A 17348-nucleotide genomic window follows, 5' to 3' on the forward strand; every position below is an offset into this window, starting at 1 on the left:
CAAAATGTGGTCACATGATTCATTTATTGAAATTACCTTTATCATCTCAGTAAAAGATACTTTTATTTTCTCAAGTAAAATTCTTTTTATTAACACTTTTAATATTTTCAAAGGACTATACATTTATTCCAGGCAATTTGGAAAGAGTAAAATGTATAAAGATGAAAATTAAAGTTACTGAAATCACTTGCACGCCTACCAGCCAGAGATGAACACTGGTCACATTTCGTTAGACTCTGTCCCAGTACTTTCTCTAAAGTTTATTTTACAAAAGGTACATGGAGAGGTATATGTCTGTACTTTTGGGGATCACACTAGATAAATATTTGTACTGCTTTCTCTTCTGACATAATGACATGTACTTTGAAATGGTGGTTTATACCCTGATGTATGTTGCCATCGTGTGTGACTATGCCTCCCAATGAATGCCGTCTTTCGCCATGGGCAAAAGAGTAGAGGTTGCACCTTTTTATTAAACTAGACAAGTGCATTTTCTGATACCAGATGAGAAACTCTGTGATTTCTCAGCACCGTTTTTATGAGCACCTTGCCTGCATCTGTGTCTGAAGGTGTTGACCTAAATAGGATTTCAATACATCATTAAAGATTGCTTTAGGAAAGGTGCCCAGCCTTTGGCTTGTGGGATTCTCAACAAATTAATTATTTCTCAACATCAGCAAAGGTTTTTTTTCAGTTTGCAACCGCTAAAAACTCGGGGGGTGTTTGGGCAGTGCCTCTAGCTCCTGCATTCGAGACACCTGTTATTGCATTCACGCTAGCTGGGTTACTGCATACTGCAGGCATAGGCTCCTTCAAATGAATATGGCTTTCTTATGATGTTTTGAGTAGCATTTCCTTTGATTGGACAAGAGCAAGTGTCACTCCCATAATCAGTGCTTTGTTATTAGATGAATAAGAATAGAATGGCTGCTCTTTAATGTCAGAACCTGCTATACTAGATTACCCAGACATGTCTGACCACCTGCTGACAGCTCCACATTGTTCCCTTCGGCCCCTTTAGTTCTGCTTCTTGGCCTCATTACACTGAAACAAAGTAGGCTGGATGCTGTCACACGGGGATCATGCCACCGGCATCACTGTCCCATGATGGATACAGGCACAGACAGGAGTATAGGTTGAGAGCAGGAAAGCAAGGATGTTTTCACTTAATGGCTCCCAGGTTTCAGTCTAGATAGATACTGTATCCCCTGCCTTACCATCGCAGAAGCTAAAGGTTGGCCAAGGGGCAGTACCCCCCTGGTATTCTGAAAACACACCTTATGTACTCTGATTCGTACAGGAGAATGCTCATTAAATGCAAGTATACAAGTCACCTTTGAGAAAACAGGCACTGCTGGTCCAATCTGACCTTGCAAGTACACAGCAGTTGAATTCAAATATTCAGTAACTGCATGTTTGACCCCGTGCTGTCTCAAGATTCATATCTACAGAGGACATATACAGATGATGTCTTTGAGTGAGGACATTTACTTCCTTTTCACTTCAAGTACCTTGCATTAGAATCGTAGTGATTAATTCATTATCCTGGCAGATGTAAAACTAAAAACCCTGCTCTTCCACTCTGAGCTTCTAGCATTAGGAGAGATTGGGAAGGTATTGAACATTAGCAAAGTATACTTAGGTTGTGTTTTATATTTTTTAAAGCACCACCACATAATTCTTCTTGAAGCTCCCAACAACTGTGAGGTCGGTGAATAGGACAAGTGTTATTATCCTTGCTTTAGAAGTGAGGCAAGAGAGGCAAAAGAGGTTAAACGATTTCCCCGAGTTCACCCAGCCCATTGACCACAGAGACCAGACTTGAATCACAAGTTCTTCACCTAATTCTCTTCATAGCACCTCATGCTTTTAGTGAGGAGAAAAACGATCTCTGTTCAGTGGGGCACCAGCAGGCAAAACCGATCAAGCCAACAGCCACCTACGTCATCACCAGGACTATAATACTGGAGAAGTCCAACTGGTATCATGTATTTGACGAAAAAGAGAAAGAATTCCTCACTCTTTGCCTTTTAAGATGATAGGCTTTCCATGAGAAATATTCACGCAAATCACAGAGCTCAAGAGAACTTTAGAAACACCTACTTCAAACTCTTTCTCTAACTTTATAGCTGTCACTAGAATGTGAGCCCCACAGAAGCATCTGCATGGCCCGTCTGGCTCACACTGTGGGCCCAGCATCTAGAACAGTACCTGATTGGATGATGGATGGATGGATGGATGGATGGATGAATGGATGGATGTCACTAAGCGGTTTCGTGTTATGTCCAAGGCCTTACAGCAAAGTGACGACTAGAACTCAGGTTTTATGACTCTTAATCAGTGTTTTTTACCACTAAGCCATATCCCCAATCATGGCCAGACATAAGTAAGAAAAGATAGGAGAAATGTACCTAGAATTCCCCAAAAGGCCATTAGACAACAGTCTGTAAAGTTTCTTCTCTATACTAGGAGCTAACCTGTAGGTTCAGTTTTACCTCTCACATCTCACAACTTAGTAAAACAGCCGCCAAGCCTGAATAAATGGGTCATAATCACAGCTCTTCATCTCCCTACCACAGACTCTCAAATGCCTAAATCAGAACTGAATGTTGCACACATGCCTTTGTTATTAGCCTGTTTCGTGGAGGCTATTTGCTCTTTGACGTTTCTCTGAAAAGGACGGGAACATTTGGAACATCTTTCCCTCAGCAATCCTAGGCTTGTTTCAGGTGGTGAAGGTAGAGGTCACTTTATTAATACAGCCATCAAGGAAGGCTGTCATGGTAACACATTGCCTCGATTCCTTGAAGTGCAGGAGACAAAGCCAAAAAGAGAAACTTTCAAGTCTATAAATACAGACCCAGCATTGCTCAAGCCTAGCAGCTCACTGACAGGGCAAACCTAAATGTATAGCTTTGAACAAGACCCAAAGAGAAGAAAGAAACCTTCCCTGTGGTAATGTAATGGGTTATCATGACTATAACAGGAATAAGTGACCCTTCAGGTCATAAAAGAAAAGAAGAATAGAACAAGTAGCTATACTAAGTCCTGGCTTGTGCCCTCTTTGCACATTTTGGTTCCCTCTCTAAGTCTGCTTTTCCATACCTTCCAGAAAGGACTAATAGAGGGAAAAGGAATCAAGGTCTTATAATTCACATTTTGACAATAGTTTGCAGTTTAGGAAGAGGCAAAAATGAATGGCAATCAAGAAACTTACAAAAAAAAGTTGAAGGAGCAAATGATTTAGCCACATCCCTGTGACTCTCATTATCCAACCTAGAAGAAAACTAAAAAGAAGTGAAAGAAGGAGGAAGAAATGCTGCCCCTATTCTTTCACTGTGAAAATTCCTAGTGTTTTTATAAACTTGTAGCAACTGTGGGAGTTTATTTGTCTACTATGGTGTCTTGCTTACTGAAGCTATGAACAGAGCTTGCTGACTTCAGCCTTTGCATCAGGGTTCCACACTTCATCTTTTTGCAACATAACTCTGTTTGGGTCTAACATTAATACTATAACCTTATCTATCAAGGGCCACAGATTATCTTGGTTTGAAAGCATTCCTAATTTTGAAACATCATGGGATTATAGGATATATGGTGTGATATTGGACACACCATAATGAATTTATTTCTATCAATAGTAAAATGATCCTTTAGAATATAGTCAAGCTATTACCAAAGTAGTATTAGCTTTTTCTGTATCTAAGGATTATATTTTATTATAATAAAAAGAATTGTGTCTAGCAAATAACAATTTGTATCCAATACTAGATCAAGTTTTGTGTAAGAGATTTAAAAATGAACCTTCGCTATTTATTGAGATAGCACATTGTTAATTTGTCAAAAGCAACGTAGAAATAATCGGGACATGCTTAATGTAAATACTTAACAAAATAAGGTCAGCGTTTTCAGTTTGAGGCAAATCCACACTGAAGGACACCAAATAAAGAAGTGATAACTGCAAAGTGCTTATTGGGTAGAAATCCCTAGTTGGATTTTTAATCTGCAATGCTATGCAAAATGAAATGGAGATAATGCCAGGATTTTGTAAATGGGTGTTTATCCTCATGCCAGTTCTATCAACTGGTGGTAAATGCCTGAAACTGTTACCAAGTCCAAGCTCAAACTGCTTGCTACACAACAGGCCAATAAATCGAGAGAGGAGCTGTTGGGGCAAGGAATAGCAACTTTATTCAGAAAGCTAGCAAACTGAAAAGATGGTGGACTCATGCCCCAAAGAACCATCCTGCCTGTGTTAGAATTCCGGCTTCTTTTATTCTAAAAGGGGAGGGAGTAAAGTCAAATATTTCCTGGTTCTGGTCAGCCTCTGGAACAGATGTGTTAGTTTCTTCCTCCCTGCGGTCATTCACAGGTGGGCCTGGTCAGGATGTTTCCTGCGAGCTAAACAAAGGTATTTTAGCTTAACGCTCATTACCTGGGAGGCAGGGTTCCCAGAGATGGGCCATTATGTATAACTTCAGCTTATAGGCGACATCCCTTTAGTGATTAGCTTGTAATAGAATACAAAATGTTCTTATTACAAAACCTTGTGTTGAAAGGAATTCTGAAGTTTAGTGCAAAAGAATGCCATGATTAAGTAGCTATGTTTTCTACATAGAGGAAGAGGAAATCAAAGCATATGCAACATATTTGCCTTTCCCAAGCTAGACCTTGATATTTTTGGTATTTTATGTATGAGCTGATTTGTATTTGGAGCTCTGCCAGAATGTGTTGGAACTCTAGAAGATGTGAAATTTAATGCTATCAACAAAGCCCTCCGCCCAGTGTGGTATGAAAACAGCTCAGTTGGTCAATACAAATGAAAGTCTACTGAGGAGCTACAGAGGAGTTACTTATGTTGTCTTGGGGAGCGTAGAATGCATTTCACACTGTGCGGCACATTCACTGCATTTCTCCTGACTGTTCTCTTCTGTGTGAAGAGCAGTAATCTGTAAATTGGGAGACCTGGATGCTAGATCTAGAGCTACCCTTGTTTTCGGTTTCCTCGTCTAGAGCTTGTCTAGATAGTTTTTGAAGTTTCCTCAAGCTTTGATTTTACTACTTCTATCAGAGCAAGGTAGGATTAATTACATGACAAGGGTGATTTTGGTTCCTCTTTAATTGTGAGCAATACTAAGTGGTCTGTCTTAGACCATTTAGATCCCAGTCTTCTGATTTAACTCCCCCAGGAAGATAATCTGCTCTTAAATTTCAGCTTTGAGTACTACGTTCGTCTTAATTCCTATGGTTCTACACCTGAAAACTCACTCTCTCTGATCTAAAGTCACCAAGGCCTCTTCATTCTCCTTTCCCCAATATACATAAGGACAACTGCCTATCTTCTTTGCTGTGGCTGATACCCTGATCCAGACCTTCAACCTTTTATCACCAACATTAATTGAGGAGTAATTCTTTTTTGGCAGGGGAGGAGGCTGCCCTGTTTATTGCAAGATATTTAGTAGCATCTCTACCCACTAGATGCCAGTAGCATGCCCTCCCCCGAGGTGTGACAACCAAACACATCTCCAGACATTGGCAAATGGCCCCTGGAAGACAAAATTCATCTACTGTTGAAAACTACGACTTTAGACTGACAACCAAAGACCTCTATTAAATGTTAATTCCTCAAATTCCTCCAATCCTTTCTCTATTCTAAAATCCCTTCTGCCAGATTCTATCAAGAGCATGAAATGCTTATTTTGCGTATTTCCTTTATCCAGCTCAAAGTGCCCTTCCTCTCATACTCTTCCCGTCTATTTATTCCTAGATACAGCCAACCACAGCAGGAAGACTTCTATGATTAATTTTATAACTTCATTTCATCACTGCATTTTGTTGAGATCTTCTTTTCTCAGCATCATTCCTGGTCTTTCTTTCTCTGCCTATGGCTTAAATGCTGATGTTCTTCAGGGTTCTGGCTGCAGTCTTCATTTTGACTTAGTCTATATTCTAGCAGGATGAGGTCTTCTATTCCTTTCTCTTCAATTTTTGTAACAATGACCACCATCACTCCTGCTCCAAATCTGTATCTCCAAGATGAACTACCTCCTGAACTGTTAACTAGTTTTTCCAGCTAATAACAAGACCCCTGCAGAAGAGCCTATAGATCCTTCCAAATCAATAGGTCCAAAAAAAGTTTATTTTCTTTTCTGACCAAACATTTCCTCCAATCTTCTTTTCTTAATAAATTGCATTATGATGCATCCAAATGCCAAAAACAGGAACCTCAGACTCTCTCTTACCTATTTCAAATAACCTGTCTCCATATCTGTTCCTTCTTCCTTCTCCCCATTGCTCTAACCCAGACCAAGCCTATTCTATTGAAGTATCTGGTCACCTTGCCTCCAGCCTGTCCTTTCTCAGGTCTAGCCTCACCTCTTCTCCCCCTTTAAATCACCACCCTGCCCATAGGTCTTTGACAGCTTCCCACTGCCTATTATCTAAACTCTGTAGAATGTTACATAGAACCTTCAGATCCAGGCCATGCCATTCATCATTCACCAACATTTTCCATGTGTCTCCCAGGCTCATTCATCATTCACCAACATTTTCCATGTGTCTCCCAGGCTCCAGTGAGAAAACTGAACCCACACTATGTGTTTCAACGGAGAGAGAGAATTTACTAAGGGGAATGGTTAAACAGGTGCTTTAGAATTTAAACATGAGAAGAGGACACTGAAATAACACAGAGATAGTAACTGTGTAAGTAGGGAGCAGTTATCTCTCTTGGACTGAGGAATTACAGGAAAGATGATGGGGTTATTAGAAACTAACAGTTTGCGTATGGACACCAAGGGGGGAAAGCAGTGGGGGGGGTTGCCGTGGGGGGGTGGTGGGATGAATTGGGAGATTGGGATTGACATATATACACTAATATGTACAAAATAGGTAACTAATAAGAACCTGCTATATAATAAATAAATAAAATTTAAAAAGAAAAACAAAACAACCACCACAAAAGACCTCATGGATAATCCTCTCACTTCTATCTATAAGTGATTTATCAATAAATAACCACTGATTAATGATTAAAAAGAGAAAGAAACTAACAGTTTGGAGGAGAGACTCCACAGATGTGGGAGCTGTACCTCTTAGGAGGGGTAATGCTTGGCTGCTGCTATTACCTCTGAAATGCTAGGCAGGGGCCCCTTGGAGCTGGGGCTCAAACCTCTAGAGAAGGAATGCTGCCAGGTTGGTGTAGAAACCTCTAAGGGTGAGATTGAAACTGGTTCTGAAAAGGCTGAGCCCCAGAACCAACTGCTGCTTTTGGGATGTAGGGCCATTGGTGGGGCAATACTCTTAGGAAGAGCCATGAATCAGGAAAAGGGAAATCTCTGCTTCCTTCCTCCTACCTTCTCTGTTCCCTCTAGTGCGCCCTGTTGGCAGAAACCAGGAGACAGCTTGCAGGGTTTCAGCCTCAACAACAGAAGGAAAGGTGGATTTAGAGTTGAGAGACAAGTGGTTAATGACCAGCACAATGTATTTTCACGTCTTCTTGCCTTTACTGATACAGTTTCCCCACCCATAATGTTCTTTCTACCAATATCTGCCTGATGCATGTCATTGTTCAAATACAATCTCCTTTCTATAGTCTTCTCTAGTCTTCCCCCAAATAATTATTTATACCAGCATCTGAGTTCCCCTAACAGTTGGCAAATACTTCCTTTATAGTATTTTTTTAATATTGTATCATAATTACTTCTGTGTATGTTCATTTGTTTGTTTTCTGCAAAACTGTGAGCTCCTTTAGGGCAGGCAGAGTTACAACCATACAGTCTAGCAGGGCACCTGGCACACAACAGATGTTGATTGAGCTGGACGGAAATGATAAAAGCATTTTAATGAAATTAATATTAGATTATTTCTTGTATATATTTTATCTTCCCAACCAGATGTGAACCTTATAAGAGCAGAGATCATGCTTTCTATTTCTTTTATTTTTTTCATGGTGGTCAGTACAAGGTTTCATATGCTGAAGAAGAGCTCAGTGATATTTGTTAACCACCTAGTTTATTCATTAAGCACCACAAATTTGATTCAAAATGACATGAAGGTGGAGCATAAGTTTATGAATAGCAGGTAAGATTTGTAGTTAGGTTTAGATGTACTTCTAGCACATGATTCCAACAGAGAGATCGGTGCATATGGTAAAGTTCTGTATTTGTTGAATAGCACAATCAAGAGACCAAATGTAGTGTGTCTTAAAGTGAACTCTAAAGTAATTAAATATATTCCAGGTTTCATTTTTTCTGCTTATCTCTTACAGAAAACATATTACCCCAACTGATGTGATTATTAATCCTGGGTTACATCTGGTCCTTGAATATTTATTAAATTTCTCACAGTCATCAACATCAAGTAGTAGATTATTTAAATGTAGGAAAGGTATTGAATTTTAACTTAATCACAAGCTTCTTGAAAAAAAGAAACCTCTGTTCAGCAACTGATTTACATTCAGGTCCAAGAAGAAGAAAAATAGCTTTTTTTTTTTCTTAAGGGGAGTGATATTTAATTAACTATCGATTCCTTCTCAATTATTCAAGGCAAGCAATTATCGATATTGATGGAAACAATACTTCCCTATGTGTAGTGCCCAAATGAAAGGAAATATCCCATTCAGCTATCTGCTGCCTGGAACAAGAAATGCTGAGAATCTTTAACTTTAAATGGAAACAGTTATTTGGATCTGTTTATTCCATGTTGCCCCAATTAAACAGATATTTCCTAAAGTGTAAGCAAAACAAAATCCTGAAAACCTATGTATGCTTTCCAAATGAACAACCACCAAAAAAAGAGGCTTTTTGTCAGTTTTGACCATGAATTTAACCACTCTACCCTCGTACACTTTGCCTCAAAGCTACAGATCTTGACATTTTAAACCATGACTCATGAAATACTATAATTTGGGTCTAATATTCATGGTTTCTAAGCCACCCAATGAGAAGTAGCTTACATAATCATTAGAACCCCTGGAACACTACCTTGTATATCAATATTTTGAGCCTGAAGGATTTATAGGCCTTAATAGTCACTTCTAACATTTACAGATAGCAAATGTGGATACATTTGTTAATTATACCAATCCATTATGCAACTATATTAGAGGTCGCCAAGGAATTGTTGTGGAAGGTGGGAAAATAGGGCCCTGTTTAGGGAACTTTGTTATTAACCCTGTGAGCATCCACCACCATCTTTTTTCAGCTCATTTGCACACAGAGCATTAGCACGTTTGCATTTAAGAAGCTTCTTTTGAAGGTGACATACTATTGAACATAATTAATGGACAAGGCAATATTCTCTATTGAATTATTACTTGGGAGATGAGGGTTTTTTAAATACTTTACACTTGATAGTAATAGTGTGTGTGTGTGTGTGTGTGTGTGTTTAATTCATGTGGTATCCCTGGGGAAATTTGACTATGACATTTTTAAAAAATGAAGAATGTTATAATTTATAAGAAGCTACTTTTTCTGCTCTGTGCCCTGCCCCCCCCACCCCTTCCAGAGTGGTTCTATATATTAAGTGCTTAAGCAGCATATGTTGCTGGCAAGTGTTCTTGGCTTTTTTGCTCTTTGGTGTTGTTTTAATTTCTCTGTGTTCTATTTATCATTCTGCTAAATCAGTGAAACCTTGATTATCTAAAATAATAGGAGACATTGAATTAATGAGGATAACTAGTTTTTTGAATGAATAAGAAATGATTAGAGATGCAAGTTACATGACAGGGACTGTGAATGAATTTTAGTATCTGAAATTGCTTGCTTGATTTATTCCAACTGATTCTGTAAATTGATGGACACAGTGAAATTTTGATAATCAGGGTTTCACCATTGCATTTATTATTATTCCTGGAAATCAAGGTAACCTTGGACTCTACTTGCTATATTTACAAGGCAATAAATATCCTAATAGGCTATTAGGGGCAGATGGGACTGCTCTTCCTCACATTCCTCCCATGAAAAGCTTTCTCTCTTCGGATCTGCCTGCTGCCTCACCGGGAGCATGCTGCCTGCCCCCTGCCCTGTGCTTGTCCGTGGGTTCCTCCTGCCTTCCTGCATGCAGCCCTGGAATCACCTGCAGGGAGAATGGCCCACCCCTTAGAGGTTCTCGGTCATTTTAGCAATACTGCTTTGCATTTTAATTCCATTCATCTGGCCTCAAAGTTCTGCATTCTTGTATCAGGCACTATCCTTGAAACACCCTGGAGGTCACAACAGGTCCCAGTTCCATGAAGAGAAGATACTGCCAAACCAGGAGTATCACATTGCTTTGTATTTGATAGCCTGAAATGGACAATGATAATATCCAAGATTGCAGCAAAAATCTATATGAAAAGAATTAATATGATCAAAACAAAGGCAGCAGACTACATTTGTTTGGAAATTGGAGTCACATGCTTAGTTTGCGGAGGGGAGGGGGGAGCACAAGATCGATAAGAGAGTTTTTTAAAGCTGAAAACATGATGTAGCAGATGAACTTAAATTGATTCTGCTTCTCCTCCCCGCGCCCCCCTCCCTCGTTCTGCAGCGAATGTCTGCGACAACGAGCTCCTGCACTGCCAGAACGGAGGGACGTGCCACAACAACGTGCGCTGCCTGTGCCCCGCCGCGTACACGGGCATCCTGTGCGAGAAGCTGCGGTGTGAGGAATCGGGCAGCTGCGGCTCCGACTCGGGCCAGGGCGCGCCCTCGCGCGGCTCCCCCGCGCTGCTGCTGCCGCTGGCCGCTCTGCTGGGGACAGCCGGCCCCCTGGCGATCTAGGCGGCGCATCCAGCCACCAGATGGGTCCGGCCGTGGGGAAGCAAACACAGCCCCAGCATTTGCTACTAACATAGGAAACCCACCCTCAGACCCCCCCACTCAAACACAGTGTACAAACTAAGAAGGCCCAACTGAACTAAGCCATATATAACAGCCGTGGACAGCACACCGGAGTCAAGACTGGTAATTTCTGACTCCAGAGGCGTTGGCAGCTGTTGATAGTATCCCTGCAAATCACATTGCCCGCTGCAGAGCTTATCGCCGATTGGAAAGGCTGTGACAGCCCCCCGAAAGGAACGACAGAAAAACAACAACAAATCAACCAACCTAAAAACATTGGCTACTCGCACGTGGTGTGCCCCACGCACCACCCGGCCCCGTGTGTGAACCAACCAAACTGAAGCATCCTTTGCTGGCAGTGCATTGTGGGTCTAAGGAAGTGTGTCACAAGCTGCCATATTGGCCTGCTTCAGTCCCTGAACCCCTTCCAACCTGTGCTTTGGTGAACGTTGCTCTGTAACCCTCGTTGGTTGAAAGATTTCTTTGTCTGGTGTTAGTAATGCACATGTGTAACAGCCCCCCTTCAAAAGCTCAAGCCAGTCGTACCCCGTATATCTTAGCAGCACTGGGTCCACCCAGTGCTAGCACACATCCACTGTCCAAGAGTGGCTGTAGGAAAAAAGAGAAAGTGTATCTATCCTTTTGTATTCAAATGAAGTTATTTTTCTTGAAATACTGTAATATGTAGATTTTTTGTATTCTTGCCAATTTGTGTTACCAGACAATCTGTTAATGTATCTAATTCAAATCAGCAAAGACTGACATTTTATTTTGTCCTCTTTCCTTCTGTTTTGTTTCATTGTGCAGAGATTTCTCTGTAAGGGCAACGAACTTGCTGGCATCAAAGAATATCAGTTTACATATATAACAAGTGTAATAAGATTCCACCAAAGGACATTCTAAGTGTTTTCTTGTTGCTTTAACACTGGAAGATTTAAAGAATAAAAATTCCCACATAAACGATTTCAGGAATTTGTATTGCGATTTCTTAAGATGAAAGGAGCAGCCGCCAAGCAGATTCACACTCGCTTTACTGATTTCTGTGTGGACTGAATACACTCAGCTGATGAATTTAGTAACCAGAAAGGTGGATTGGTGTTCACTAGCTTGGACAACTTCTGCAAAATATGAGACTATTTTTACTTGGGAAAAATTATAGCAGAAAAAAAAAAAAATCTAAGTGATTGCCAAGATTATGCCAAAGCCTGTTGGCAGAGTACTAAGAGACTTTTATTTTTAAGTCATGCTATTTTCACAGATTGATGTGATCATGTGACTCTAGAGATGCTGATCTATGTATCTTTCCAATTACAGTGTTTACATGGAGTATCGTAAGAGGCAACCTGGGGAACCAGGAAAGTCGCAGGGAAATTGAGTGATTAGCAATTTGACTTTGAATATATTCAGACTAAGTATTTACAGAAATATCAAAATATACAGCAGCAAGTAGACATAACTGCTGTTCCTGAGAATAAAGTTTGTTTTAAGTACTGCCCAAGGTGTAATCAATTCTTGTTTCTGCCTTTTATTAGGCCAATTACTGTGCAAAACAGCAAGGCAGGGAGAGGAGGGGAGAAGCACTGCAAAGTTTCAAAGTGACTAAAACAGTATTCCATTCCCAGCACACTGTTGTCCTACAGGTTACAAATGTGTTAGCAGCAGCATCTTCTGGCATCAAAAACAATGAACAGCCCAAGCCAGAGTCTGAAGGACAGTGAAGTCTTACATGACTTGGTAGAGCAATAGCCTATGATGGTGGTAGGTCAGAAGCCCGCTTCCAGTCTGAATTCTTCACCCTCCTGCCACTCTTTGCTGAAATTGGGTGAGGGGGAGTCTTCTGATAAATATCCTCGGTAAAAACTAGACTAAGGAACAGCGTGTCTTATTGGTTTTGTTCCCAGAAAAACCAATTCAAAGAAGGCAATAAAAGGTAAACAGGTAACGCCTGTGCTGCCTGCCATCCCACGTCTAAGTCGATTGAATGTTTGTTATTCAAACCCACAGTCTCTTTTGATGTAAGAAATAAGAAAAGATAGAAATAAATTAGAGCTCTGGCTTAGTGCCGGCGTGGCCAACCAGAAACTGGAAATTTACATTAGAAGCATAAACAGCAAATTATATTTCAGGCTCACCAAAGACTACACGTGAAAATGCCGATAACATACAGTTTGAGATTACTTATAATGAGGTGGATTTCTAATATTAAAATTGGAGTTGTCTTATAGTTTATTAGCACAAACCAAAGGTAGACTGTGTTATTTCCAGCAATGATGCACTTTATCATTACCCACTCATGGCTTTGTCCCTATGCTCAGGAATCAGACTGCACATTTCAATACATGGTATTTGAAAGCTAATTCTAACATTTAATGAAGGCCTGATCTAAATCAATTCATCTGCCTTTTATCTTTATGAAGCTATAAGAATCTAAATTGATGAGGCATATCTGGCATTCAGTGTATTTAGATATAGTTTTCTGAATTTCCTAAAGTGATGTGAACTGCTTTTAATAAATTCACTTTTAGGTATATAACAAATGGAAATGAAATGTTCTTTTTAATCTGGATTCTCAAATTCTTCTAAAGGGTATATTACTTTGGTGAAACCCCAAATCAGTAGATTTTATTCATCTGCTGTTTTCTAGCATTCTTGCAAAGCTGGTTCCATCTACAATATTATGTCTAAGGACAGGATTGGGGTGAAAAGTGGATACTAAGTTGTTCACATATTTAAGGTCCTAATTCTTGCTTTGTCTCTACTTGGATTAGCCCTTAGGATTGGTTAATCTATCAACTTTACCACAAATACAATTTCTTCCATCAACACCTCTGATGAACATAAAACTTCAAAGAAATCTTTGTCCCAAGGTTCAGCTATATAGAAAGTGTTGGTATTTATAGGAACGTAATTAGACTGCCCTGTGATGATGTGGGATTGATTCATTTCTGAGCCTGTGCACAGGGTAGAGGGGGAACTTTAGTCCCAGAAAAGAGCAGCCCTTGCTTAGTGCGGCCCATTCTGACCCTCCTCCAATTTTGTCTCAGTAGCCAGGAACCTAGAATTCTGTCCTCCACCTACTTTTAGGGTGTATACGCCTCTTCTGAGGGTCCAAACTCCTGAAGGCAGGCAGCATAATGAGTGCACATCCTTGAGTGCACGAGGTGGCAAAGGGTGAATATGTATGGATAGATGAGTGACTTGGGCCTGGGAGTATATGCTGGGGAATTCACACGCGAGTGAGAAGAGGCTCCTTGCAGTGAAACCCAGAGCTCAGGGATAGAAAAGAAGGGGCTAAGGGGTGGGAGAGAGAGTAGGGTTGCCTCAGGGCCAGGGTCCAGTACAGAACTCTGAGCAGTCTAAAAGATTCTAAACCTATACCTGGGTTTCCGATTGTTATGAAGGTATTTGTGTTAAAACAGCAGAATGGAACATAGTGTTATTTAACACTATGTTAGCTTGATGTATAACTTTTAAATATTTAGACGTGTGGCCTATGGGCTTCCATTGGTACTTTTGTCCTGGCCCCTGCCTGGTGGGTCTGCCTGGAGATGAACACTGCATGAGGTGCCCTTGAGTCAAATGACTAAATGGGTCAAATCACTTACCCAGGTACAGGTTGGGAGAAGACATACCGGTCACAGTTCAACAATTCCTATAGTTAATGCTCCACTTCACTTTTTCTCCAACCTGTGGCCTTACTGAATATAAGAACGTTTGGAGGGACTGGGGGCAGCCGTGAGGAAACCCTGAAATCAGATCTTTTGTCCCATCATCTTCACTCTCCGCCATCAATAATCCAGTATTTTGGGGATGTAAGGACCCCATATTCTGAGATGGGATGCTCTGTGTTATACGGGAAATGGGTTGTTGCACTTCACCTGTTGTTAAATACTAAATAAAATACCTATTTAACAGTTTGTCTGCTCAGAGAGTTACACGGAATGTGTGAGAACTTTGAACTACATGTTCTATATATTTGTTATGCATTGAATTCTATCTGTTTATGATCTGATGCAATTTAGAACTTCAGCTTCTGAACTAGAATTTCTTACCCACCATTTTGATTCCCAGTCTTTACCAAGAAAGATGACAATGGTGACAGCAACTAAGCTGCATCTTAGAACAATCTGAATAACTAGGTAAAACTCTAGGATTTTTTTTTTTTTTTAGAAAATCTAATTGGGCACCCTTAATGGCATATAGGAATGAAAAACACAGATAAGGAACATCCCTAGAGTGTGGATCCAAATATGTGGTTGTGAAAATTTCTTTCTTTGCCTCAGGAAATCAGGACTAGATTCTATTCAATTTTCTTTCCAAGAAATATCAAATGTCCACTTGGTATAAATATTCTGACAGTTCTGACCATTTCCATATGGAAGAATTTTTTACTTTTAACTATGTTTTCCCTTTTTTTACACTACAAGTAGTTTTTTCCTTTAGTTACCTAAAACAGTTGCCAATAAATTCTCAGCATAAACTGCACATAAACGTAATGTCAGAAAGAGTTAAGAATGCCAGTTATCATATTTTGAAGTTTCACCAACAATCTTGGGAACATGGAGAATTTTTATTCTTTACAACACCTGGTAAGGTGTGACTCACATATTATCATCTTCATTTTGCATCTGAAGAATCAAATAACTAAGAAACAGACATATCCCTTGTATAAATCATGTTATTGCATTTAACTAGAAAAGAGAAAATAACATCTGGGAAAACTTTATATTAATATTGAAAAATGCAGTTATTTGAGATCTATTATGGCAGAAAAATTCTACCCCTAATACATTTTTAGAGTAGGTCCTGGAATATGTCTACCAAGAAGACTTAAATGATTTTAGGGGGTGTTGTTTAGATTAATACAGTTGAGCATTTAACTATTGCTGGAATCCCCTCTCTGCCTTTTCCCATCACCCAAGAGCTCTTTTTAATTGACGATTGAATTAAAATGGAGTAGTAACATTTAAAATTATGTGATGTTTTTATTAACCTGAAATGATAGCTGGTAAAATGGGCCATTATTCTGCAAGACCTAATTATGTTAACACTAAAGATTTAGCTAGGCTGGCTGGAGCAAACTGCCGCGAACTGGAAGTAAAAAATAGTATCATTTTCTTAACCTAGTCTCATTTTTTTCAGAGGTGTCGCTTTTAACTATTATTTAATTAGTGAACTATGAAATCTATGGGAAAAAGAACCTGACTGGAAGAGAGAAAAATAATAATTACTACCCCTCCTACATCTGTCTGAATAGACGCCAAAATTCCTGTGTGGCGAGAATGTGTCATTATGTTAAAGACACAGTGTACCATGGTGTGTATCCTCTAGCCACCCTGCCCTGAGAGTACCACATTACAGCTTTGCTCGTACCGGGGGAAGTCATTCAAATCTAATAAAAGAAAGAAAATGGCAGAAAATCACACACCGGAAGTCCTGTTAAGAATAGGTGATTCTTTTTGACCCAGACAGGAAAGAACACAATGTCATCTTTGTTTACTTGTATTTTGCTCTGAAGGAGGGGTCACTCCTGTAGGGGTATGATTTTCCCTCTACCCATGTGAAACATGGCAAGAAAACATTCTCCAAGGAAATAGCATTTTGCTATTTACCAGTCGTGCCTACCCCATGAAGCCCTTAGTAATCGTTTTGGCTTTCATGGTGTGATAAACACCTAAAGGCAAGAGATTAGTGGCATCACTCTTCGTCTCTTTTTCTCTCCCTTTGGGAAAAAAAAAAAAAAAAGGGTCCAAATATAGAATGATGCCATTTGCAAGAATCCTTCAGTTAGTTGATGCCTAATTATGAAGACTCCAGCTAAATATTTAGTTTATTAAATTAATAGTGTGGCAAGTATTGGAGCAGCTTTACAACCACTTAAACTTGTGTTTACATCCTGTGTGATTACAATTCATAATTGGGAAAGCAGTCAAAACTAAATGCATTCTGATCAATGGTTCCCATTCTGCAAATAGACCCAACACAACACGTTGCAGTGAGTGACTTAAAAGCGGGACTTCTGTGTCTAGAGTTCCAACTAGACTTGGGAAAGACAATGGAGGGATTCCAGCACTGAAGTGCTTTAACTTAGGTGTAAGATTTTCTGTATAAGTGATTTTTTTTTTCTGGGCAGAGGGTCTATTATACTCTCTTTCTCTTTTTTAATTTGTAAAAGGCCTGAAAATATAAGGATAACTGCACTAAAACCTCAGGTTAAGATTTACCCTAACTATGGAAGTTTTTTTTTTTTTTAAATAATAAACTGTTGAAAGGGGATGAGTGAAAGTAACACGTTGGTACTTGAAAGCACGTATTTTCCAGCAATTGGCTCTTTTTTCATCTCTTACTGACCTTATCTCTCCTGAGCTGCTAAGGGCATCTATATTCTCTTTTGTAGATATATATTTTAACATGTTCGTGTTTGTTCTGGAAGCCACGTGAAATAAAAGTGAAAATAACCTAGGTCAGGAGTGTAGTGTGAGTGGCAAATGATGAAAATGTCTCGGCAACTCTGCTATATTTCTCATG

The 17348-nt window shown here is 39.7% G+C and overlaps 1 protein-coding gene across 8 annotated transcripts in view; it reads left to right on the forward strand.

The window, feature by feature from the left end:
* NTNG1 (netrin G1) overlaps positions 1 to 14737 on the forward strand; it is a 336631-nt gene extending 321894 nt beyond the window's left edge. For all 8 annotated transcript variants that reach the window (XM_067727086.1, XM_067727083.1, XM_067727081.1 and 5 more), the window contains one exon: positions 10528 to 14737. In XM_067727086.1, coding sequence (XP_067583187.1) covers positions 10528 to 10760 — 233 coding nt within the window. In that variant the 3' untranslated portion in view covers positions 10761 to 14737. The remainder of the gene's footprint in view (positions 1 to 10527) is intronic.
* The last annotated feature ends 2611 nt before the right edge of the window (positions 14738 to 17348 follow it).

Source organism: Pseudorca crassidens, chromosome 2 (assembly GCF_039906515.1).
Source record: "Pseudorca crassidens isolate mPseCra1 chromosome 2, mPseCra1.hap1, whole genome shotgun sequence".
NCBI classification, from domain to species: domain Eukaryota; kingdom Metazoa; phylum Chordata; class Mammalia; order Artiodactyla; family Delphinidae; genus Pseudorca; species Pseudorca crassidens.